Source organism: Topomyia yanbarensis, chromosome 3, assembly GCF_030247195.1.
Source record: "Topomyia yanbarensis strain Yona2022 chromosome 3, ASM3024719v1, whole genome shotgun sequence".
NCBI classification, from domain to species: Eukaryota; Metazoa; Arthropoda; class Insecta; order Diptera; family Culicidae; genus Topomyia; species Topomyia yanbarensis.
Genome location: NC_080672.1, coordinates 407,256,168 through 407,280,992, shown reverse-complemented (window position 1 = coordinate 407,280,992; position 24,825 = coordinate 407,256,168). Strand labels below are relative to the sequence as shown.

General features: G+C 43.2%; 1 protein-coding gene across 1 annotated transcript in view; it reads right to left on the bottom strand.

Moving 5' to 3' along the window:
- Nucleotides 1-20,441, bottom strand: part of LOC131688527 (enhanced level of genomic instability 1) — a 28,724-nt gene extending 8,283 nt beyond the window's left edge. The window contains exons 1-4 of the mRNA XM_058972842.1: nt 20,286-20,441; nt 19,753-20,198; nt 18,977-19,695; nt 16,397-18,723 (exon numbers count right to left, since the gene is read on the bottom strand). Of these exons, the coding sequence (XP_058828825.1) occupies nt 16,397-18,723; nt 18,977-19,695; nt 19,753-20,092 (3,386 nt within the window). The 5' untranslated portion in view covers nt 20,093-20,198; nt 20,286-20,441. The remainder of the gene's footprint in view (nt 1-16,396; nt 18,724-18,976; nt 19,696-19,752; nt 20,199-20,285) is intronic.
- Between the last annotated feature and the right edge of the window lie 4,384 nt (nt 20,442-24,825).

The following is a 24,825-nucleotide window of genomic DNA, read 5'->3' as shown; positions in this document are numbered from 1 at the left end:
TGTATATATTCAGAGATTTCTAGGTCATTTTGAAATATTGATAGCTCTATGCAGCATGCTCACAAATATTAATCTTTCAACAATTTGAACAAAATGAATCAAGTAGCTTGAATATTACGAAAAAATGCACAATTAATTAAAAGAAAATTAATTATATAATCATTTGGCGAAACCATAATAAATAGTTTAAAAATGCTTTTTTATTTGAATCCGCGTTTCTTTATTTCATCTGGAGTGCTTGATACTTCCTACATTTTCTTTAAAATAAGCTTTATATGAAAATTATATTCTTTAGAATAGCTTGTTGATAACTTTGCGATTCCAAAACTTTTTGAATAAAGGCTTCAACATTGAAATCATAAGCCACATATTCGAAATTGCGTGTCAGACGAGTGTCTAAATACCTTATTTTCAAGTTTTCCGACCTCTTGCATCTAAAACTTATCTATTCTCAAAATCGTGGAACTCTGAATATCCATGTAGAAAACGCAAATATAAGGAAATCAATAAAAACTTCGAAAATTTGCTTTAAAAGTTGAATAAATACGCATAAAAAGAGACTTCAGCGTATTAGCAAATAGATGGTCATTTGTGTAATATAACAATCATTAACAGTTGATTGATTGATTTGTTTATTGGGGCTTTAACCAACTGGTCATTTGCCCGCTTTACAGTTTACAGTTAGCGTTCAAAGATAATTGTGAAAGAATATGTAATATATTATAACATCATCGTTACATGCGTACATTAAAAACATATTAGCAGTTCAATGATATCACCAGAAGATATAATCTTGATATAAGTTTGCTTGCCTTGCTGATTGGGATATCACAAAGATAACACAGTGAGTAATAAATATCAACATGAGATATAAATTTGATAGCTTTCTGTTATGTTATTCTGATCGGGATATGCTTGATGATGTTTACAATACCGTCAAACCCCTCAACCTGGTGGAGGGGACTCACCCCTTGCTACCAGTTCTGCTTATAAAATATCAAGAAAAATATTAAAACATGGTTGTCCCATTCAACAGGCTCAATGAAAATGTATATCTTGAACCGCATATTTCTCAACTTGTAATTTTTTTCAATATTGGACTCTTGTGATTTAATCCTTGCACGAAATGTCTATGTGATCACATGCCCCAGATACTCTCTTGATTTCCCAGTCGATTCTTGGAACTTTATTATTCCACATCCTATCTGTTACACAGTGAAAATATTCCGCGACCGGAAGCTGTCTTTTGGCATTTTTTTCAATTTTATTGGCCAGGTCTAAGGTCGAGTTTGAATTGTAGATGGTGCTTTCAAAAATGCTTGTCAGTCACTTACTGGCGGCATCGAATGACTGAATCCCAGATTCAGCACAAGCAGATAGAATCGGTGATTTCACTATCCTTGGATGGTCACTATATTTGTATTGCCCGCCCAGTCGAGCTATATGGACTCCAAACTGATGTTAAATGGGTTTCCTTCGGCTTTCCATGAGCGTTCCATGTAGGTCAGGAACACCACCGCCACCCATCCCACCAGACCTACTGCGAGTTGGGGAGTCTTGTCTGGCGGTATTTGGACAAGCATTGCCCTCTATAAACCTCTAAAAAAACCATAATTCCGAAAGCACCTCCCACGAAGCGAAACTGTGCCGCTTCTGCTAAGATCCTTAGATATTAAGAATCAAAAATCTTGGCAATAAAAATACCCTAACCCAATCGAAGTGCTAACCGAAATATCAGAGTTGACTTCAGGAACGTCATTATTACGGAATACTAGCCATGGCGAACGTCAACGGACAGGACGCGGATCACGAAATGGACGGCGACTTTGGGCCGACAGGCGTGCTGTTCTACTCCCTCAGTAAGGAAGGATGACACCGACTTCAAATGGCGAGTGGGCTAACAGCACGGCTGTCTCCGTCCCGTTCAAACCTTGGCAAGTATCTGGGTACGTTCAAAACTCGTCACTAATAGTTGGTGGTAGTAGGTCCGGATAGACCATGTTCTATTTTACGCCGATCCGGTTCTGAGCACTGCTCCCCATGAATGATAGTATTAACTAGAAAAAACTCTAGAAAGAGAACTGCGGAGAGAAAAACAGCATTTTTGACAACGTATGCCCCGGCATTGTATGGCAACACGTTCAATGTTATAAGGATAGGAAATGTTCGATTGGATTGGTTTTGTGACAGCTAAACGCGAATCCAATCGATCCAGAATGGAGTCTCCGCAGTTCTCTTTCTAGAGTTTTTTCTAGTATTAACCCTAGCCTGCTGCATTAATAACCATGGGATCACAAGAGGCGACTACGTACAACGAAGATAGCAACCCGTAGTTGGTACCCAACAAAATAAAGAGTATGAAACCCGCGCGTATGGAGTGGGCGCGGTGAATCCGTTCTCTAGAGGTGGTTTTTTGAGGTCACCGCCACCACCAGCAGCTGGAGTTTGTTACAGTTAAGTTAAATATTTGATGGTTCAATGGTAATTAATCGGTGATGAGTGCGTACGCGTGGGATGGTCAAACTTGACATCCAAAGAGCGGACGATTCCACACATCTGACAAACGTCAATTTCAGAAAGCACAAGCATTAAAGCAAAAGCGACCGCCATCGTAAATCGGTTTTTTATCGGTTGATTGCTTTTCGGCTGTTCGAAAGCTCGCAGGAGGGCAGCCAACAGTGCCGTCCGGAAAACAGCTCGATCGTCCACGATAACGCACGAGGATGTAGCAGTTCTGGCACCAGAACATCGATTACACCGACGACGTACGCAATGATATCCTGCGTGAGCCCGTGATGGCTTCAGCAAAAATCAGGTGAGCGTGCACATTATCCTTATTACTATCCCGTTTTGAGCCCTTACCCCAGCATGCCTGTTTAGGGATTTCATTTATCCATTTATTTCTTAGATTTGGGTTATTAAAGCCAACATTTTCCAACAATTTATTCAGCAAAACCCGGGGAGGAGCAGCAGAAATAGCCACAGCAGCCAGAGCAGAGCGGAGTGAGCAATACCTCACAGCAGCCAAAAGTAGTGACAGCGAAGTGTTTGGTGGCGAAGCTCCACAAGTTTGTGAACGTAAGAAACAGTGTCCATAAGGACATTAAGGAGATGGCTTTTAGAATCCGAAAGACGCTACTGTTTACCGTGAAGGAGTATGATACGGCAACGCTGAGGGCTGATGTAGCTGAGCGAGCATTGACGTGATCAAGGCTACTATGTTCCTAGCCCGCCCGATTCAGGAGAAGGAGAAGCTAGTTGGAGTAGAGAACACGCCAGTTACTGTGACTCCAAAGAGAGCAAGAAACTCACCAGGAGCCGGCAGACCAGGCAGGCCCAAGAGGCTGACTCGCGAGGACGCTGTTACTGCCGAAAGGAAATACGCCACTCAACAGAGAAAACTGTAGTACCGTTGTCAGTGGGCAGAAGAAACACGGGAGATAGCAAAAGTGGAACAAAGAAAGAAAAGTGGAGAAACCGTGCTCGTCAATACCAATGACGCGACGACGTATGCAACGCTCCTCAAGAAGGTCAGAGAGGATCCGGAACTGAGAGTTGGTGGAAAACCTGATAAGAGCCAGGGGTACCCAAAAAGGTGAAATGCTTTTCGAATTAAAGGACTTTCACGCCACAAGCGAGTGTAGGCTTGCTTTATTCCAACCAGCTGCTGCTCAATGTGCAGGGTATCGATTTATCATAAGTGGCCCCACTGACTGGCGGTAGAACAATTGTCACTGAATGACGCGAGCAGTACGAGAACACAGAGCGACACGAGAAGTGCGGATACACGTCTTTGCTTGAATATCACTCGCGGATTCTCGTGCTTCAACTTTCTCCATATCGAGAACGGCAAGCGCGGAAACGTTGTCAGCAGCTGAAGTTGGCTAGTTGTGAGGAGGATTGTGTCTTCGTCCTGATCGAAATACCTACCATGAGCGGTGTGGATCCGTTGGTGACGCCGCGTCGTAACGATGCATCGTCGGTCCACCCTTTTTTCCAACCACCTATCTTTTCTTGTCCTGTTTACAAGAAAATTGTTGCTTTCAAGCGAGTCGTCAAATGCGCCCCTCTTGCACTGCATGCTAATCTCTTATTACTCCCATTGAACATTTCAATTACACATTTTACTGTAACAAGAAGCAGAAGTTAAAGCTTTAAGCCGGTAATTTTGTGCAAGACGAGATCACGACGGAAGACAAGCTGAGAGGTGCACAGCGAGACATGATTGACGATGATTCACTTAGCGGTAATCGCTGCTGACAAGGCGCTTGAAGTAGGAAATTTACGGTTGGATGGTCAAGATTGAGAGCGACCCCACAAGTGAATAAACAAGCGGAGAAATGCTCCAAGTGTTTGGGGTTTGGACATTTGGCAGACTTGCAAAGGCTCGGATACATCCAAGATGCGTTGGAAATGCGCAGAGATGGGACGTCTTGTGAGAGACTGCACGCAAAGGCCGAAGTGCATGCATTGCTTTCTGGCGGACGAAAACGACGATCAGACGGGTGACTTCAAATGCCCTGCCTACAAGACAATGCAGATAACCCAGATAAATCTGAATCACTGACGCTGCACAGCAACTGTTGTGGCAGTCTACGACAGAAACAATGTGTAACATCGCTTTGATTGCAGAACTGTATGAAGTTCCCCTTGATGACAGTAACTGGGTGGCGGATCGGGATCGGCTACGATACAAGTTATGGGCGGATTGTCCATTCAAGAAGTGGTAGAACGCTCATACGAAGACTTCGTGATCGCCAAAATCAGCGGCGTCTTCGTATGCAGCTGTTACGCTCCTTCAAGATGGATAGTAGAGCAGTTCAGTCGAATGCTGGAGCAGTTAACCGAGCAGTTGGTGGATCGGAAGCCGGTAGTCAGTGGTGGTGACTTCAACGCCTGGACTGTGAAGTGGGTCAGTAGGGTAACCAACACAAGAATGTGTATCGTGCAGGAAGTTCTAGCGAAGTTAGACGTACGATTGAACAATGAAGGTTCCGTTAGCACGTTTCGGAGACGGAAGGGAGTCGTTGACATCCAATTCTGTAACTCTTCACTGACGGCGAACATGGATTGGAGAGTATGCGAGAAGTATACGCAAAGCGACCATCAGGCAATTCACTACCGCGTCGGCCAACGGAACCCTGCGGCAGCACGGAGGATGACCGGCGAGCAAAAGTGGAAGACGAAAGCCTTCAACAAAAACCTCTTCGTTAAGGCATTGCGGCCGAACGGCGGGACCGAGAACGAAGTATGCGACTGATTTAACAAGGATTATGACACCTTGTGAAACCACAATGCAACGAAAACTAGAACCACGTAATAGACGGCGTCCAGCTTACTGGTGAAACGAGACCGTCCACCGACACCTTACTCCGAAGAAAAATAAGCCAACACGGATGATCGGCAAGTGAGTAACGATGAGCTCGCAGTAGCATCGAAACGACTAAAATCAAAGAAAAGTACTCGAACATGTTCAGGATGGTGCTGCCGAAGTGTCTAGATGAAGACAACTTCCCTGAAATATACGTCTCCCAACCTTTGAACGGAACGGATCGTTATATTTCACAGTGGTGTTCGGTGTGTACATTTTAGTGAGTCAAGGTCATCCTTTGTTCGTTCGTTAGCAGCCGTTCTGCTGGTGCCGAAAGTAAATCCAGCACATTGTTTTCGCTGGTGCGGAACAATCGACGTTGTTTGCAGATAAGTTTTGCTTTATTTTTTTTCCCTCGTTTGCTTTCTTTCCTTTTCCCTACTTTTACTCTACCTTGTAATCAAATAATAAGACACATTCCCGTTTATATAACGCTCTGCCCTCGTGCTTAAATGGCCGAGGGCGAAATACCATCTGATGTAATCATGGAAGTCCCTGATCCCCCTAATACTCGCATTGCTCCCCGTATAAAGCAGTACCCAGAAGGTTCCTCTGGGCCATGGGTGGTATATTTTCGGACCGGAGAGAAACCGGTTAATATTTTAAAACTTTCTCGAGATCTGACTGCTAATTACCCGGCCGTAACTCAGATAACACGTGTTCGGGCAAACAAGATACGTGTTCTAGTGAATGATCTCGGGCAGGCAAACGCGATTGCTTGCTGTGAGCGCTTTACGCGGGAATTTAAAGCGTACGTGCCTTGTGTGGCCTGTGAAATTGATGGGGTAGTGTCCGAACCGGGCCTGAAATGCGAAGAACTGTTGGAGCACGGGGTTGGCTGCTTTAAGGACCCCTCTCTTGAACAGATTAAGATCTTAGAATGCAAACAATTGTATACCGCAAACACCGAGGGAGGTAAGACTACCTACTCTCTATCAGGCTCGCTTCGGGTGACATTCGCCGGGTCCTCTCTTCCCAACTACATCCTCCTTGACAGGGTTCGCCTACCAGTTCGCCTGTTTGTACCGCGGGTCATGAGCTGCAGCAATTGCAAGCAGTTGGGCCACACAGCCACATATTGTGGAAATAAGAAACGATGCGGCAAATGCGAAGGAGAGCATGAGGATGACTCTTGCGACAAAGAAACTGAAAAGTGTATTTGCTGCGGGGGCCCTTCACATGCTCTTAAATCATGCCCTGCGTACAAGCAGCGCGGGGATAAAATTAAGCGCTCCCTTAAGGAACGCTCAAGGCGTTCTTATGCAGAAATGCTAAAGAATGCTTCGCCATCCGTCCTGTCCGAAAATCCCTATGCTGGTTTGGCTAACGTTGAGCAAGAATCTGACGACCCACGAGAGGGAACATCTTTGGTTAACCCAGGGGAATCCAGGAAGAGGAGAAATCCAGCCTCCCCTACATTGCCCCGTAAGGGTGCCAAGGTGTCGTCCACTCAGAGTGCGCCATCTACAGCCAATAAATCCAACGGAAGTGATGCACAAAAGCCGAAGCAATTTGCTCCAGGACTTGGAAATATTAATTCTAACAAGGAGTACCCACCACTTCCAGGGACACCAAAAACCCCAAGTGTCCCCTTTTTTCAAACAGATACTCAGTCCAGTAGCGGACTAATGAAATTTTCTGACATAGTGGACTTAATTTTCACAGCTTTCAATGTTACTGATCCTCTTAAAAGCCTTCTGATACGTTTTCTCCCTATAGTGCAAACATTTTTGAAGCAATTGACTACTAAATGGCCCCTCCTTGCAGCGATCGTATCCTTCGATGGCTAAGTCATCGAACGAGGTCACCGATTCGATCACTGTTCTACAGTGGAACAGCAGAAGTATCCTCCCGAAAATCGATTCCTTTAAATTTTTACTAAATAATTTAAAATGTGATGCTTTCGCATTATGTGAAACTTGGTTAACTTCCGATATAAATCTCAACTTCCACGACTTTAATATAATTCGTCTGGATCGAGAAAACCCCTATGGAGGAGTACTTTTGGGGATCAAAAAGTGCTATTCTTTCAACCGAATTAACCTCCCTTCGACACCAGGCATTGAAATTGTCGCTTGTCAAGTTTTAATCAAAGGTAAAGACCTTTGCATTGCTTCCATCTACATTCCTCCTAGAGCCTCGGTAGGGCACCGAACGCTTTGTAATATCACGGAATCCTTACCGGCACCGCGGCTAGTTCTGGGAGACTTTAACTCGCACGGTACGGTATGGAGCTGTCTTCATGATGATAATAGATCAACATTAATCCAAGATCTTTGCGATAATTTCAACATGACCATCTTAAACACGGGAGAAATGACGCGGATTCCTACACCACCAGCACGCGCAAGCGCGTTGGATTTATCGCTTTGCTCGACATCGCTACAGTTAGATTGCATGTGGAAGGTGATCCCTGATCCCCACGGTAGCGATCATTTGCCTATCGTGATTTCAATTGCTAACGGTTCAAGACCATCGAAAACAATCAATGTCTCATATGACCTCACACGGAACATTGATTGGAAGAGTTACGCGACCGCGATATCCGTTAAAATCGAATCCACTCAAGAACTTCCTCCGGAGGAAGAGTACAGGTTTTTGGCTGGCTTGATTCTCGACAGTGCGAATCAAGCTCAGACTAAACCAGTACCCAGCGCGAATACCCATGGACGGTCTCCCACCCTGTGGTGGGATAAAGAGTGCTCAGAGCTGTGCGCGGAAAAGTCCACTGCATATAAGGCCTTCCGGGAAGACGGGTTACCCGCTAGCTATCAACAGTACGCGTCGTTAGAAAGGCGAATGAAGAGTCTAATGAAAGCCAAAAAACGCAGTTATTGGCGCCGGTTCGTCGACGGGTTAACGAGAGAAACAGCGATGAGCACTCTTTGGGGTACGGCCCGACGTATGCGTAACCGTAATAGTACCAACGAGAACGTGGAATATTCAAACCGTTGGATATTCGCTTTCGCCAAGAAGATCTGTCCGGACTCTGTGCCGGTACAGAAAACGTGCCGCGCCGCGTCTCCTCACGATACCGCGAACGAAACACCGTTTTCGATGGTGGAGTTCTCACTTGCTCTCTTATCGTGCAACAATAACGCCCCAGGGTTAGACAGAATCAAATTCAACTTGCTGAAGAATCTGCCTGACACTGCAAAAAGGCGCTTGTTGAATTTATTTAACAAGTTTCTTGAGGGTAACATTGTCCCTTATGAATGGAGGCAAGTGAAGGTCATCGCCATCCAAAAACCAGGAAAACCAGCCTCCGACCACAACTCGTATCGGCCGATTGCAATGCTGTCCTGTATTCGGAAGTTGTTCGAGAAAATGATCTTGTTTCGCCTCGACAATTGGGTTGAAGCAAATGGCTTACTGTCAGATACACAATTTGGCTTCCGCAAAGGCAAAGGGACGAACGATTGCCTTGCGTAGCTTTCTACAGAAATCCAAATGGCCTATGCTCACAAAGAGCAGATGGCATCAGTCTTCTTGGATATTAAGGGGGCTTTTGACTCAGTTTCTATCAACATTCTGTCAGAGAAGCTGCACCAGCATGGTCTTTCACCAATTTTAAATAACTTTTTGCTAAACCTGTTGTCTGAAAAGCACTTTTCGCATGGCGATTTAACAACATCGCGATTTAGCTACATGGGTCTTCCCCAGGGCTCATGTCTAAGTCCCCTGCTCTACAATTTTTACGTGAATGACATTGACGATTGTCTTGCCAATTCATGCACGCTAAGGCAACTTGCAGACGACGGGGTGGTCTCTGTTACAGGGCCCAAAGCTGCCGACTTGCAAGGACCATTACAAAATACCTTGGACAATTTGTCTGCTTGGGCTCTTCAGCTGGGTATTGAGTTCTCCACGGAGAAAACTGAGTTGGTTGTTTTTTCTAGGAAGCGTGAGCCGGCGCAACTCCAGCTTTTATTAATGGGTGCAACGATCAACCAGGTTGTCACATTTAAATATCTCGGGGTCTGGTTCGACTCTAAAGGTACCTGGGGATGTCACATTAGGTATCTGAAACAGAAATGCCAACAAAGGATCAATTTTCTCCGAACAATAACTGGAACATGGTGGGGTGCTCACCCAGGAGACCTGATCAGGTTGTACCAAACAACGATATTGTCGGTGATGGAGTACGGGTGTTTCTGTTTCCGCTCCGCTGCGAACATACACTTCATCAAACTGGAGAGAATCCAGTATCGTTGCTTGCGCATTGCCTTGGGTTGCATGCACTCGACCCATACGATGAGTCTCGAAGTGCTGGCGGGCGTTCTTCCGCTAAAAAATCGATTTTGGGAACTCTCATATCGATTGCTCATCCGATGCGACATTCTGAACCCGTTGGTAATTGAAAACTTCGAGAGGCTCGTCGAACTTAATTCTCAAACCCGTTTTATGTCCTTGTACTTCGACTACATGGCACAGAGCATCAATCCTTCTTCGTACAATCCCAACCGTGTCCGTTTCCTAGATACTTCTGATTCTACTGTATTCTTCGACACATCCATGAAGGAAGAGATTCGTGGAATTCCGGACCATATACGCCCGCAGGTGATCCCCAATATATTTTATAATAAATTCCGAGAAGTCGACTGCGACAAAATGTTTTACACTGACGGATCAAATCTCGATGGGTCCACTGGCTTCGGTATCTTCAACAATACTATCACCGCTTCATTCAAGCTCAATGATCCCGCTTCAGTTTACGTCGCAGAGTTAGCTGCAATTCAGTACACCCTTGGGATCATCGACACTCTGCCCACAGATCACTACTTCATCGTTTCGGACAGCCTCAGCTCTATCGAGGCTCTTCGTGCGGTGAAGCCTAAAAAGCAATTCCCGTATTTTCTGGGGAAGATACAGGAGTCCTTGTGTACGTTATCTGAAAAATCTTATCAGATTACCTTTGTTTGGGTCCCCTCTCATTGTTCTATCCCGGGCAATGAAAAGGCCGACTCATTAGCAAAGGCGGGCGCATTAAATGGTGACATATACGAAAGACCAATCTGCTTCAACGAATTTTTTAGTATTTGTCGTCAGAGGACGCTCAACAGTTGGCAAACCTCGTGGAGCAATGGGGAACTTGGACGATGGCTACATTCGATTATCCCAAAGGTATCAACGAAGCCTTGGTTCGGGGGGATGGATGTGGGTCGGGATTTTATTCGTGTAATGTCCCGACTTATGTCCAATCACTACACCATGGATGCGCATTTGCGGCGTATTGGGCTTGCGGAGAGTAGTCTGTGCGCTTGTGACGAGGGCTATCACGACATCGAACACGTTGTCTGGGTGTGCGCCGGGTATTGTGACGCCAGGTCTCAGTTAAAGGAATCCCTTCGGGCCCGAGGTAGACCACCCAATGTACCAGTCCGAGATATGCTGGCAACTCGTGATTTCCCCTATATGTCCCTTATTTATACCTTCATAAAAACGATAAATATCCCAATTTAGCCCCTCTCTTTTATTTCTCGTTTTTAGAGTTTCCTCCTGCCTTGTGGAACCGATCAGCTCCAGAGTGCCACTATGTAACCGCCATCGCCCTTACCACTACGCCTGCATAGAAGGAAACTGAAGCGAGAGCGACTCGAGGTCCGATGACTTTTGAAGGATTCCCCGCGGGTCCGAAGAATACCATCCGCCAATCCGGTACTCGACGACTTACTATACTGAGGCGCAAATTTGATTCGCTGATCCCCCTCCCCCCCCCCCCGCCGTTCGAGCGAAAGTTGCAAGTTTTGCTCTTCTTTCCCTGTCTCTCCCCTGTCCTTGATACAACTGCTGCTACACTGATGCGGAAATAAGCCACCCTTTGAATATCTTGACCAAGCATAAGTTTTAGTTAAAAAATTCAAATTAGTGTTCTGTATTCCTAGTTTTAAGATAGCTATAATTTTTACTCTTTATTGAAACTCTTGTCTTCCATCTTGTAAATAGAATTGAATCCCTAGTTTTAAGATTTCTGTGAAGTTTCTCATAAATATTTGTTCCCCCCTTTTGTGTACTAAACTATATTGTTAGTTTTAAGATAACCGTAAAATATTTCGTAAAATACTATTACTCCCCCTCTTGTATATCTTGTTTTAAATTTTTTCATAAAAAAATCTTTTGGCCCTCTTTTGTATATTGAATCTTATTTCTAGTCTTAAGATAGCTGTAAACTTTCTTTTCCTTTGCAAAAAAAAATATTTCAACATTGTAACCTCCTAGTTTTAAGATATCCAAATGTAAAAACAAAAGCATTTGGCACCGCCAAGCTAACGCATTTGTGCCTATCAAATAAACGAAATGAATAAAAAAAAAAAAAAAACTTCCCTGAAATATGAGAGGTACAGAAGCTGGTGTTGCTGCCAAAGTCAGGGAAGCCACCGTGCGATCCGGTTTCGTACAGGCCTACATGTTTGCTGGATATGCTGGGAAAGCTCCTGGGAATCATTCTTAACCTTCCGGCAGACGCGCTAGTGCACGGAGTGCATGCTGCTCTGAAAATCCAGCAAAATCGTCTTAGAACAGCTGCGGCTGCTCATTCAGTGAACCATTTGCGCGACTTCCGGAGGGTTAATAGGCTGACGAATTGCACGAAGGGCGAGTGCAGACTGTCCAAGCTGCAGTTCGGACTCCACCAAGAAGCAGCGACAGTGAATTCGGACATAGCTTGCAAGTGCCGAGAGGCATCTAAACAGAAGCGAAGTGGAGATCGATGCTGCGCTGCGAAGAATGCATTTAACAGCGGCAGTTGCACCGAATGAGGGTCCCCACTATCTATGCCAGATCCTGAAGAGCTACTTCCAGAGCAAAGTGCTGCTGTACGAAAAGAACGAAAGATTGAAGTAAATGCGACTCGGGGCTCCATTCTCAGTGCAACTCTTTGGAACGGGATGTACAATGGAGTTCTTAACACTGAGTTTGCCTAGGAAAGTGGAAATCGTGGGTTACGCGGACCATGTGTCTCTAACGGTGATGGGTGAAACACTTGAAGAAGTGGATGTGTCGGTGACGAAGACAAAAGACGCGATCGAGAGCTAGATGAACGCGGTCAGCTGCAAATAGCTCACCACAAGACGGAAGCGTTGTTGGTCAGCACTTGCAAAGCGGTTAAGCGAATTCAGGTCAACGTCGGAGGCACGTGATTGCATCGAAGCGTAGACTGAAGCAATTGGGAGTAATAATCGACGACCGGTTGAGCTTCAAAATCCACGTCGACTACGTCTACAAAAAGCCGGTGAAGGCAGTGAATGCACGAGTCTGCTATCTGCTATCTAGTGTTTTGTCACCGATCCTGCGATATGGGGTTCCCGCCTGGGGTACGGCACTGAAAATCAAGCAGGGCCGTGAAAAGTTGAACACAACGTTCGGGCTGATGGCCATACGAGTCGCGAGTGCGTACAGAGGCGTTGAAGGCAGTATGCGTTATTGCCTGAATCACATCTGAAACTTGAGGATGGTGAGAATCGATTCGATGGCAAGGTGGCAGCAGGAATGGAACTATACGGAGAAAGGAAGGTGGACCTACCGGCTTATCCCAAACCAGTCGACGCAAGTCAACATAAAACACGGAGAGGTGAACTTTCACCTGACACAGTTCCTGTCAGGCCAGGGCTGCTTCAGGAAATATCTTCATCCGTTTGGGCACGCAAGCAGTACGAAACTTTCTGGTGATAGAAGATTTTAACGCTTGCACCTTGTGAGAATAGAACAAAACTGGGTACCCAAATAACCGAGTTTATCGCGGTCATGCTAAGCGATGGAAATTTTCCCTACGTTTAAGGCCAGTATACCTCAACCCAGGATTTATCCACCTGCTCGACTGACGGTGCTAGAGTTTGTTGGGGGGGTCGTCCTCCCCGATCCCGGAAACAGCGACTATTTCCCGATTCATTTGTGATACGACCGCTCACTACCAACTACTACCAGTCACCCTCTGATGGATATGCGACCGCACAGAATGGAATACATAGATTTTCGACTACCTAGAGCCAAATTTACTATAAATCCTCGACCAATTGATGGAAATCTCCACCCAAGCAGCTGAAAATAGCATACCTCGAACAAGTGACAAGACTTCATCTCGATCTTCACTGGAACTGAGAGCGAAAAGCTTCCGTATTGCTAGAAACGCGGCCAGAAAGGAAGAAAAAGAGCTGGAATACCTTTCTCGAGGGCATCTCACCAGAATTGACTGCATCCGATCTGTGGAGGAGTGTGGATTCCCTCAGTGGCAAGAGAAGGTAAGCGAACTTCTCTCTATCTCGTTGTCAACATGAACACTACGGCTGCCCCACGGGAAATTCCTGACAACCTCCGTACACACTATTCTACTTGGTCCGCCGACCTTCATGCCACGTTTCAGGTAACGAAATAGAAACCATGTGTCGCACCGGGCATTCTCAGCTCATGAATTCACAGCAGTTCTCACCGCTATGCACAGACAATTTGCTGGATTCATTGAGGTCGGGTACCTCTTGCTGCGACTCACCCTACCAACTGGAAGAATAGATTTACTGGAATATTTGAACCGGATGTGGGATGAGCAACCTATCTCGATTATCCCATTTTTAACCCTCCGGCACTCGCTGGCGCTGAAATAAGATTTCGCTAGAGTTTCTGAAGTTGTTGCAGTAAATACAACGGTGCGAGTGCCGGAGGATTAACCCATTCATGCCCATGTTGTCTGTGGACAACAACGTTTTTAAACAGGTATAACTTCTGATTGAGATAAGATTTGCTCACAAAAACAAGTAATGCTAATAAATATGACTATTGCCTTTCATTTGAGTATTACAGGTACAAGGATCAGCTCTAGAACTGAAGTTATTGCAGTTAATCTGATTGGATTCCAATGGAGCAGTGCTGCCAGGGACAGTTTAAATTGACGACAAAAAATGAATTTTTCATATATCTTCGCTATGATGCAATATTATTGAAAACTGGTAAAACTTATCAATTTAGAGTACCTTTGGCTACGTTTTCCATGCAAGTGGACTATTGTAAATATTCTAGGAGTTTTATTGAGCATTGGAAGGTAAAAATTGAGCAGCTTCTAGCACTGCGAGAGAAGCTCCTATCTTTAAAAAGAATGGCTTTTCGTGTTTTTTAAACCCACCGTTTTCAAGGGAAAATAGTTTTGAAATCCTACATGCACTAGAAAAAAGTTGGGCATGAAAGGGTTAAGGGAGGGAAGTATCTTGAACGCCGAAGGATCTCCGCTTCGTTAGCGTACTTTCGTGCCACGGTAAATTTATGGAGCGGATGTTTGTTGACCAAGACCTTCTTAAACGAAAATCATTACCTAGATTAACACCAGTTTACCTTCCCCAAGGAGCGGATAACGGATGCCTTGCATTTAGAGGGACACTCCTCCATGTCCTTCATAAAGGACGCGTGGAAATTTGCAGTCAACAATCCGGAATCTTCGCTGATAAAAACGTGGTCTGCATTAACTCGCTCTTCACCACCATTTCAAAGGGTATCCATATATTTGTCTAGGTTGAAATTATCGTATTTATGGGGAAGTCAGCCTGCGACAAACGCCGTAGGTCGATAAGCCAAAACAGTGAGGTTTTACTTGACCGCCACCAATTGCTCATTGTAGCAGTTCGCACCACGTAGCCACTAAACTGAATGGTACGCTTCTTCCCTTTTGTAGAGAGCCGAATGACCTCGGCATTATAACGGATCACCGCTTCGCCTTCTAGCTGCAATTCCTTTAAACAAAATTGTGAAAGTAAGAATCTTTGATTCAGACCATTAGCTACCGACATACGAATTAGAATAGGATGATCGCCTTTACCGCCGAACGAGCTTTTATTTACATCAAGATCTACTACGAAATCGAAACTACAACACTGGGACCTCAGTACAATAGCACGGTCCAACTGACTTGCAATCTACTTAAAAGTACCCCGGTAGGCAGCCAACATTATGCTTCGATGCGGCCTTAGAGAGGTCTGGAGAGGGCATTGGGAAACGACTGCTTACTGCCGATCGCCTAAAACATATTTCGGGAGTACACTGATACAACACTTCCTAAAAAGCTGGTCCTGCATGAACGCTAGTAGATCTAGGTCACTTGGACGTTGGACCCTCCCTAGAAGTAAACCGAGCTAAGTTCTAGCAGTTAATGAAAAATCAGTTTGCAAACCAAGATCTGATTTTTACTAAAAATGGGCGACGTAAATTTAATTTTCTCAAAATCGATCTTTTTACCTCGAAGATCGATTGTTTTCATCTGCTCTTTTCAGTTCGATGTTTGACAAATCGAATTTTTATTATTCAAAAAGTCGACCTGGTGGTTATCTACAGAAATCGATGCGGCAAAAACGATTTTTTTTTTCTCAAAATTCTCATTAGTAATTGTCGCAGATGAGCTCAAACAGAACAAGAGAGAAGAGTATCAGAGAAATACGAGCAGGCGTCGTCTTCCTTAATCTATTTCGTTTTCTCAGTGGAAGCAGCAGCGATTAGCCTCGCGCTGGTCACCAAAATAGATGACATCCTGACCGTCATACTATCCGCCGTGGAAACGTCTACATTTCTCCCATCGGTATGTAAAGACTATCAAAAATCCCTGAGATTCGCTGACTATAATTTGCTAGGTTCCTGATAATCGTGGGATCATTGGTAACGAAAAGGCGGATACACCGGCAGCGCGCGGGAGTGTTCCCGTGAAATCACTAAAAGTTTCTTAAGGCAGGCCAAAAAATTGAAGTCTTCCGCAAAGTTGTTCGTAAACTTGGTAAGCTATAAACAATTTTTCCTACGCATACTACCAAGCGTTCAATTGTTACACATGCTCAAAAAGGTTTCTTAAGACTCAAGACTGTGCTCTTCTATCTCATCATAATTGAAAATATTTCAGTGTTAACCCTAATAAGTCATCCCAATGCTCACAAGAACAAAAATGACAACTTTGCTCATTTGATCTCAAAACCAAAGTTTTAACCACAATCATTTCTGTCCTCCTCACACCTCGACCCGGACCACTACCCCACTGGAAAGGTTTAATTTGTCACTTACCGCTCTTCCGCTTCAAGCTGCTTCAAACTATCGTAGCGCATCGCACCCACTCCACTCCGTCGCTTTTCCTCTACGACCTGTTCCAAGTCCCCTTCAAACCAGCGTTCCCAAGAATCTTCCACCAGACCGTGCGCAACTTCCTCCTCCAAATGGTCCACTAACCGGTCCTCAACACTCTTCGAATCACGCTGTATCAGCGCCGCCGATGAAATGTTCTGATAGAAAAATACCATCTCATCCAGCTCCTCTTGGCCACGATTTTTCGCCTTCGCTGCCTTCCCTTTTCGTCGTTTGACGCCATTCGTTATCGTTGCTGGCACCGTTCGAAGCACCAGCTCCATATTGCACCAGAGATTATCGAAATCGAGTGGCATTCGGATGAGCTGCTGCTGATCGTTCTGATTCCGGCTGTACAGTCTAAATAACGATCGATGCTTTTGCGAAACAGCAGCGTCGGAATGGGTAGAAGTGGTTGACTGTCGGGATGCTTCGTCGTCCATCATAACCGATGGAATGCTATCGCTTTCTGGCAATTGGATCGGTGGTTCGTCATCGAGGGAATACACCTGTGACTGATCACGATCCCCGCCACTTTGAATGAAGAAATGTAGCTCGTTTAGAGTTTTTCGGAGATCTTTGCGATTCAACGCGTACAGACGAGCAAGATCGTACTGATCGATGTGGACTTTTTCAACCAGAGCCAGAATGGAGAGTAGCTTAGCAACGTTTGCGATTCCGGGAGCAACATATCGAATCACGTTGTTCGATATGTAGCGTGACAGGTGCTGACAGTTCGGATCCGTCGTGGTCAGTACGATGGGCCGTTTCGAGGTCGCGATAAGCTGATTTATCGCTGCTATGAAGCCTTCGTCTTGCTCGAATACAATATCCGCGTCTTCAACGAGAATTAACGAAAGTTTCTTTGAGGAACCTGTGTCTGAGTCGGTCGAAAGTTGTCGTCGTTTGGATTTACTGCCCTTTCGAGCTAGTGACTTCTTGAATATATCAACCGATTCATCCTTCCGTCGAACCTGATGGCTTTGGGTAGCTTCCTGTAGTTCCTGGAGAATTATTTTACCCTTCCGTCGACTGCTGGCGTTCAGCTCTAGAACATTAAAGTTCATGTCGTTGGCAACGGCATAAACGTTACAGGTTTTGCCGCACCCAGGCGGTCCAACTAAAACTACGTGGTTGCACATGGAGGTCGAGTTTGATGATACGCTGGAATTGGAACCTTCAAAATCATCTTCAGAATCGTAGCGATTTGAAGAACGATCGTCTTTCCAAGCCGAGAGAAATTTCTTCAGAGAAATTGCCGGTTGGCAGTTGACTAAAATATTATCAGAGGTTACCGGTTTGTACTTTTCGGTGAAAAGAAGCTCTCCGTTGCAATTCGAAAATTCCGGTTCAATCAACTCAATACTGTTTTCTTCAATCGTCTTAGGACACACTCGTTTGGGAGGAGAGCCTATCTCGACATGGTCTTCATAGATAGAACGGAATTGTTTGTAGCATTTGAATACCGGGAAGTGCCTGTAGGTCTGTTTCCATTCTCGAACGATGCTTTTAACGTTAGCCACATCAGGTAGGTCATAACTGTACAGTTTTTCCGGGTCACCCTGGTCTACTAACTTGGCCAAAATTTCCTCGACGTCGGAGTCATCGCAGTTTGTCAAAGTACAAAACTCATAGCCGTCCTCGTTACGAACGGTCGCTTTGCCTGGTGACTCAGTGAGAATCTTGATCCTGCTGTTTCTCATCGATAATAGCTCCTGTTTCACCGGAGATTCCAGCTGCTGGACGTGGCTGATCAAGGGAAACACCGGTGATTCATTCAAAATAGAATCCTCGTAAATACGTTGCTTTTCAATTTCTAAACGCATTTTCTCCGGAATACCGGACATCAAAAACTCTTGCCGAGCGCGCACTTTTGCTGGGTCTTCGACCGGTTTCTTAACAAAAAGGGGGGCCAATTTTACATTCTTGGTTGACTTTGGCGTGCCGGGAGGTTCCTGATCGATACTCAAACTGCGGACGGAAGACGACGAATTTACGTTTACGATCTTAAGCGGAGTGACTGCTGGCTTCCTGCTCGAGCGCTTAGCTGCCATTTCCTTCTCCGGGCTGGTACCACTGAAAATGGCATAATCTTTTACTTTATTTGCGCAAGACCTTCTTGGCCGTCCTGAACTAGCCGGAGTGCTGGGAGTTGTGTCTGTTTCGTCCTGCTCCTCGATAATGACTGCTACTTCAACGGTTTCCTCTTCCGGTAGTATCGATACAGCTCTGTTACGACCTCGTCTGCGTTTGTTTGGTGCTGGTGATGTCTGGAAAGATAAAATAATAATGAGTCTCATGCAGCAAAATTATCAAAGTGTAGTTTTATAGAAAGCCAATATTACCATGAAATCTAACCATCAATTAATTCTACGCTGCAAAAATTCAAGGGACTACATACAGCAAGAAAATAGATGGTACGATTTCAAGACAACATTCTATTTTTCAGAACAATAAGTTTCAATAATACATTAACAGGGGAAGTTATTTGCGTCTTACATTTTTAGCCGGTTTGTTTCTCACCTCTTCTACTGCGTTTCCAGGGGAAGTTGCATTTTCAACCTTATTGAAATATCCAAGTAAACTGTCTCTTTTCTTAAGCGGAGAGTTTAGCTTATCCACAAAATCATCATTGATGTCGTTTTTCTCAGGAGATGTTTCAACTGCTTCTTCGGTTACCTTACTAGAACCTGACTGTACAGAGTCGTCGGAACATAACCGTTGTCTTCCGCGCTTTCCTTTCAATTGCAACTCTACCGCCTGCTCAGGATTATTCCTCTTTTCCCGTTTACCTGGCTTGACCTTTCTACGCGGCGATTCCTTTGCCACAACCGTGTCTCCAGCATCTTCAAATTCCATATTCTTAATCAACCTTTTCATCCGCTTCGCTCGACGGTCCAACTGATGGGATATAAACTCCTCTTCGGCTGCTTCCTGCAGTTTACGCTTGCCGGCTCCCTTTTTCTCGGCCCATTCTTCAAGCTTCAGTTTGCGTTTAGTCTTCTCACCTCGCTTCTGTTGCTCTTCAGAATTTAGTTCCTCACTTTCAGAGGCATTTTTCCCGGGCGAATTTGACCCAATTGCTTTATTGCGCGAACTCATCATCAGTTGGAAGGCATTAACCTTTTTATTTCCTTTCTCATCACTGACCTGCTTAGAGGAAGCAGCATCCTCGCCGTCCTTATTGTTAACTGAAATTTCAGTTTCTTTGGATGCCTTCCTGGGAGATTGTCGCCGATGTGCTAAAAATAAAAATCGATACCTTCACATAAACAATTAACATCAAACAATCCTCATACCTTTCTTCCCGACTTCCATCACATCATCCTCCGCCTCCAACCCTCGTTGGCCATCCTTCTCCCTATGTTCCCCGTTCTTTCTTCGTCTGCTGCATTTGTGGTTTCGTTTTTTCTTCAACGACTTAAGCACCGATGCCATATTCTCGGCAATCATTCTATCCACCTCACTCTTAGATAGTTGACTAGGACCAGGTTCCGGATCCAGACTGCCAGCACTACTACATTCTTTGACCAACACTTCAGCTTTATCTGCTGGTCTAACTCCTCCTTCAACCACAGCAACATCTTTGGGTTCGTCCGATTTGGGACTCTTAAAATACTTCACAATGCCAGCATTCATTTTCTGAAACGGCTCACAATCCGTGACGGAAGCAAATCAAAACAATCTATTTCTACTGCACTTTCACTGCGAAGAGGCTATCCTCCGATATGCCATCTCTATTTTGCTAGAAAATTTAAATGAACTTCAGTCAGTTATATTACCGAATGATAACGAAGGCGTATTTAGGGCAAATTATCATGATAAAACATACCGAATTGAAGATATTCTACGATAAACTTAACCATTTACGAACGCTTTTCGCAACGAATTTAGGACATCGGGCGATCTCGCGGTACTCATTGATAAAATTTTTGACAACACCAGAACCCGTTTGAGCGCGAATAAAACTGGCTGTCGTTTCTGAAGGGCACACTGAAGCGCGCATGCCCGCCGATCATTCACACATAAACATGCGAAAACAGACCTACCGCTGGGTATATTGTTTATTGCTTTGAAAGTTGGTTTTTTGATGTACTTCGCTATCACAAAAGAGATTATAACTGCTAGAGATCGCATGTCGCTGTTAACACTGATAATTTATCATCTCGCTCTTACATTAGGGTGGGACAAAAATTAAATTCCAGCTCCGAGCGACTTTTTGGGTTGCATTTGGGTCCGCAAACAATCCTCGGCAAACATATGATTACGGCTTAATAGCCAACTGTCACAATTCTCTTTGAAAGGAAACTCCGGACAGACCGTTACTGACTAAACACAAAGAGAATAGGAAAAGAGACGAATAGTGTGAAGCCAAAAATACCTTATTGAGCAAACCAATCGTGCAATGTAAATAAACATTACTCATGCCTGAGTTGGAGGAGATAAGTATTGTAAATCTATCAAAAAAAAATTTGAATTTTCGTCAGAATTTAGTGCAATCGTGATTGTAAGGTGCATTCTAGAGTCTATGTATGAGTAAAAACAAGTTTTAGAATTATTTCATCTCTTTGTTTCGAAATGCACATCGTTTGATAAACAAATCCAACGATCGACAAAAGGTTTGTTTTCAAAATATAATAGGAGTCATTTAAAGTGCTGCCTTTGGAAACGGTTGCCAAATTCTAGTGTTGAAATCATCGTAAAGGGAGTGTTGCCGTTTTGACTGATTTTCACTCTGCGTCTCTTTCACTATTCTCTTTGACTAAACACAGTTCATGGCAGTTAATGAAAGAGAAAACTTTTCTATTTTGTTTACTACCAACATATGTGATTGATGAGTAGCGGTTTGTCCGGAATTTCCTTTCAAAGATAATTGTGACAGTTGGCTTTTAAGCCGTAATCATATGTTTGTCGAGATCGTGCAAATTCTTAGCTCGATCGGTGAAACTATATTTTTGCGCCTATGGTTTAAATTTTACATGGGAAAATTGATTTTCACAAAATAATTTCTCCGGGAGTCTCCAATTACCCCCAGAAGTAAATCGATATGTGAGTTTAGTAGGAAATTTAACAGTGAAACAAAGTCTCGAAGATCGCGAAACAATCTGATACTTGTGGAAAACGTTATTAAGCGATTGATGGTATGACGATTGATCAAATAATCATTTTTTCTAGCGCCACTGCTGTTGGCTTTCAAATCAAAAGCAATGTTCTTTGACATTCTCTTATTGAGTCCAAATCAATTATCTGAGTCAGAGTTAAAAATATTCACATTCATTGAATGAAAATTGCTCATTTTCAGCCGCATTCATTTTCAATATTCAGTGACGCAGCTGAAAACTTCAAATGAACAAACCGCCCATTCATCCATGCAGATTTTCATTCGTCTCCGATTGTTACATGAAGTGACCGTGCAGCAACGAATCAAACGCATCAAAGTAGGCCCTGGCACAATGTAAGCGATGATGATTGTTGTTTCATATGCTTTAGCGGTATTTGAAAACTGAATGATTAACACGGATATTTGAATGAATATTTTTTCTGTTCACCGCGAGTCGCATCAGGTTCATTTTCAGCCGTCAAAAAAGAGCTTCGAACTCTGATCTGAGTTGTTTTACAATAGGTTTTCAGGAATAAAATGAGACCTAGGGGTAGATCACTTGTGATGCATTTTTAAAAATCAGCGAAATTAAATGCATTTATTTCCATCAAAATAGAAATTCGTAATATACTTTGCGTTGCGTGCAATGTTTTTGTGTTGCGTGCAATGTTGTTTGCGTTGCGTGTAAGACGTCAAAACCCTACAGAAAAACTAGCCCTACATTTAACAAAACGTCGAACAAAGTGGATCAACGAAGGACGTTTGTTAAACAAACATTTCTGCGAGGGAGTGCAAAGCTGATGCAAAAATGGAAATTAAATGCATTTTTTCTAATTTGATGCAAATTTGTTATACAATGGAAACCAATTTTCCCACCTGAATTTCCATGTAAACTTTAAATATATAAAAGGCCAAATGTTGCATTCGAAATAGCCCCCTAATTGCCAGCAATTTGCTGGCAAATTGAAGGGCAATTAGCGCATCCGAGTTGGCAAACAGCCCCTCGTTAGCCAGCAACTTGCCCTTTTGACTGGGTGATAGCAAAGGAGATTGTAAATACTAGAGGGAGCAAAGCGCTACTGTCCCCGCATGTTCGTCCGCATTTTTTTTGACAGGGCATATTTTTTTCACGTTTGCTAAATGAAATGATACACTGATAAAAATTCAAACGTAAATTTTTTTGCTTCAAACATGTGTCAACTGTATAAACCTAGGGGCAGATCACTCTAGGAATGTATAACAAATCTGCATGAAATTAGAAAAAATGCATTTAATTTCCATTTTTACATCAACTTTGCACTCCCTCGCAGCCCGAATAGAAATGTACAGTATTGCTTGTAGCACTAAAAACTGGATTCAAACCGCACTGCGCACTTACTATTATTCTATTAAATTCTTCTCATAGACTGGTTAGCTCGACTGGTCTGCCTATGAAAGTACCATCTCTATCATTTGAAATACATGTATTTTGACAGCTCGCAGTTTTCGGTAGCAGGTTGGTGGGAAGTGCGCAATAACAAAACCATGATTTTCACTGTGACAGTACAGTACAAGTTTACAATAATTTACAGTAAGTTTTGGTGTTATGCTACAATACAAAAACAATAAACTTTAACGTTTTTACAGTAAATTTCAATGTAAAATAGACTTTTACAGTGAAAAAGGGGGGTGGTTATGTATCTTAACATTAAAAAAATCAATTTTTCTCCATACATTTTTTTTCTCGAAAACAGTAAAATTTAATGCGAAGGCACTGTATCAGTTTTTTTTGCTGAACAGTGAAATTTATTGTTACATGACATTTTATTGTAAATCTACTGTGAGAAATTGGCATCGAACAATGTTGAAACAGTAATAACTATAATATTTATTGTTTTATGATTGTTTGTAGAGTAAATGCTATTGTAAAATTCTATCCGGGAGAAAAGATTGTTTAATAATCGTCCTACGCTGATCCAATTTGTTCGATGTTTTGTTGAATGTAGGGCTGTTTTTTGTAGAGTTTTGACGTCTTATACGCAACGCAAAATACATCGCACGCAACGAAAAAAGCATTACGAATTTCTATTTTGATGGAAAGAAATGCATTTAATTTTGCTGATTTTTATAAATGCATCACAAGTGATCTGCCCCTAGGTTCAGTCAGTTCCTAAAACATCTACACGCCGAAATCTTTTCAATTCTTTTGACACCATTATTATATGCTGCCTCTAAAGTCTGTAGCCCATTAATAAATATTGCAAAAAGAAGTAACTACTTGGCCTTTCTTGGATTAAATTTCCTTTTGAAATGTTCACTATAAAAATGTGCTCGGAGATTTCATGAATAATACAAACAGTTCTCCAAACGAAAATCATTATATTTTGCTTCATTAGTACTATGTATTTCCCAAAAAATAGTAGTAGTATTTGGAAATCGTAATTTCTGTACTCAATAATATATAAATATAATATTCGAGATATCGTTAAAAAGAATACAAACGCAAGCCTCATATGTGCTTGATCGTTTCATTCCATTTGCCATACTTCTTACTCTCATTCCAATGCGAAAAGAACCACATTTCCGAAAGCATCTGACATGCTCACGCATTTGCACGCCGAAAGAAATTTGTACAAGTGCGTTCAGTTGGTTCAATGGGAACTCGAAAGATGGTGTTGGAACTAGGGGCAGATCACTTGTGATGCATTTTTAAAAATCAGAGAAATTAAATGCATTTCTTTCCATCAAAATAGAAATTCTTAATGCATTTTGCGTTGCGTGCAATGTATTTTGCGTTGTGTGTAAGACGTCAAAACCCTACAAAAACAACCCTACATTCAACAACACATCGAGCAAAGTGGATCAGCGTAGGACGATTGTTACATAAACTTTTCTGCGAGAAAGTGCAAAGTTGATGCAAAAATCTAAAATGGAAATTAAATGCATTTTTTCTAAGTTGATGCAAATTTGTTATACATTCCTAGAGTGATTGCCCCTAGTGTTGGAATCACCAAAATGATGTTGTCGAAGGTTTGTTCGTAGAATTTGACAGTGGGATATCTTGTACTTTATCATCCTTGACTGAACCCACATTGATCCGTATCCTTTTGCTGGGATAGCTGTCAAAAATACTAACCCATGTGATTAAATTTACTGTCAAGGAAGAACGATAGCGTCAAACGAGGACGTGTTTACGTTTTTTAGAAAATCAATTAAAAATCATTCTGAAGTTTTAAAGGCTGATCATGGGCCCTATTCTCACATTCACGTCACCTAGTGACTAGAAGGGAAT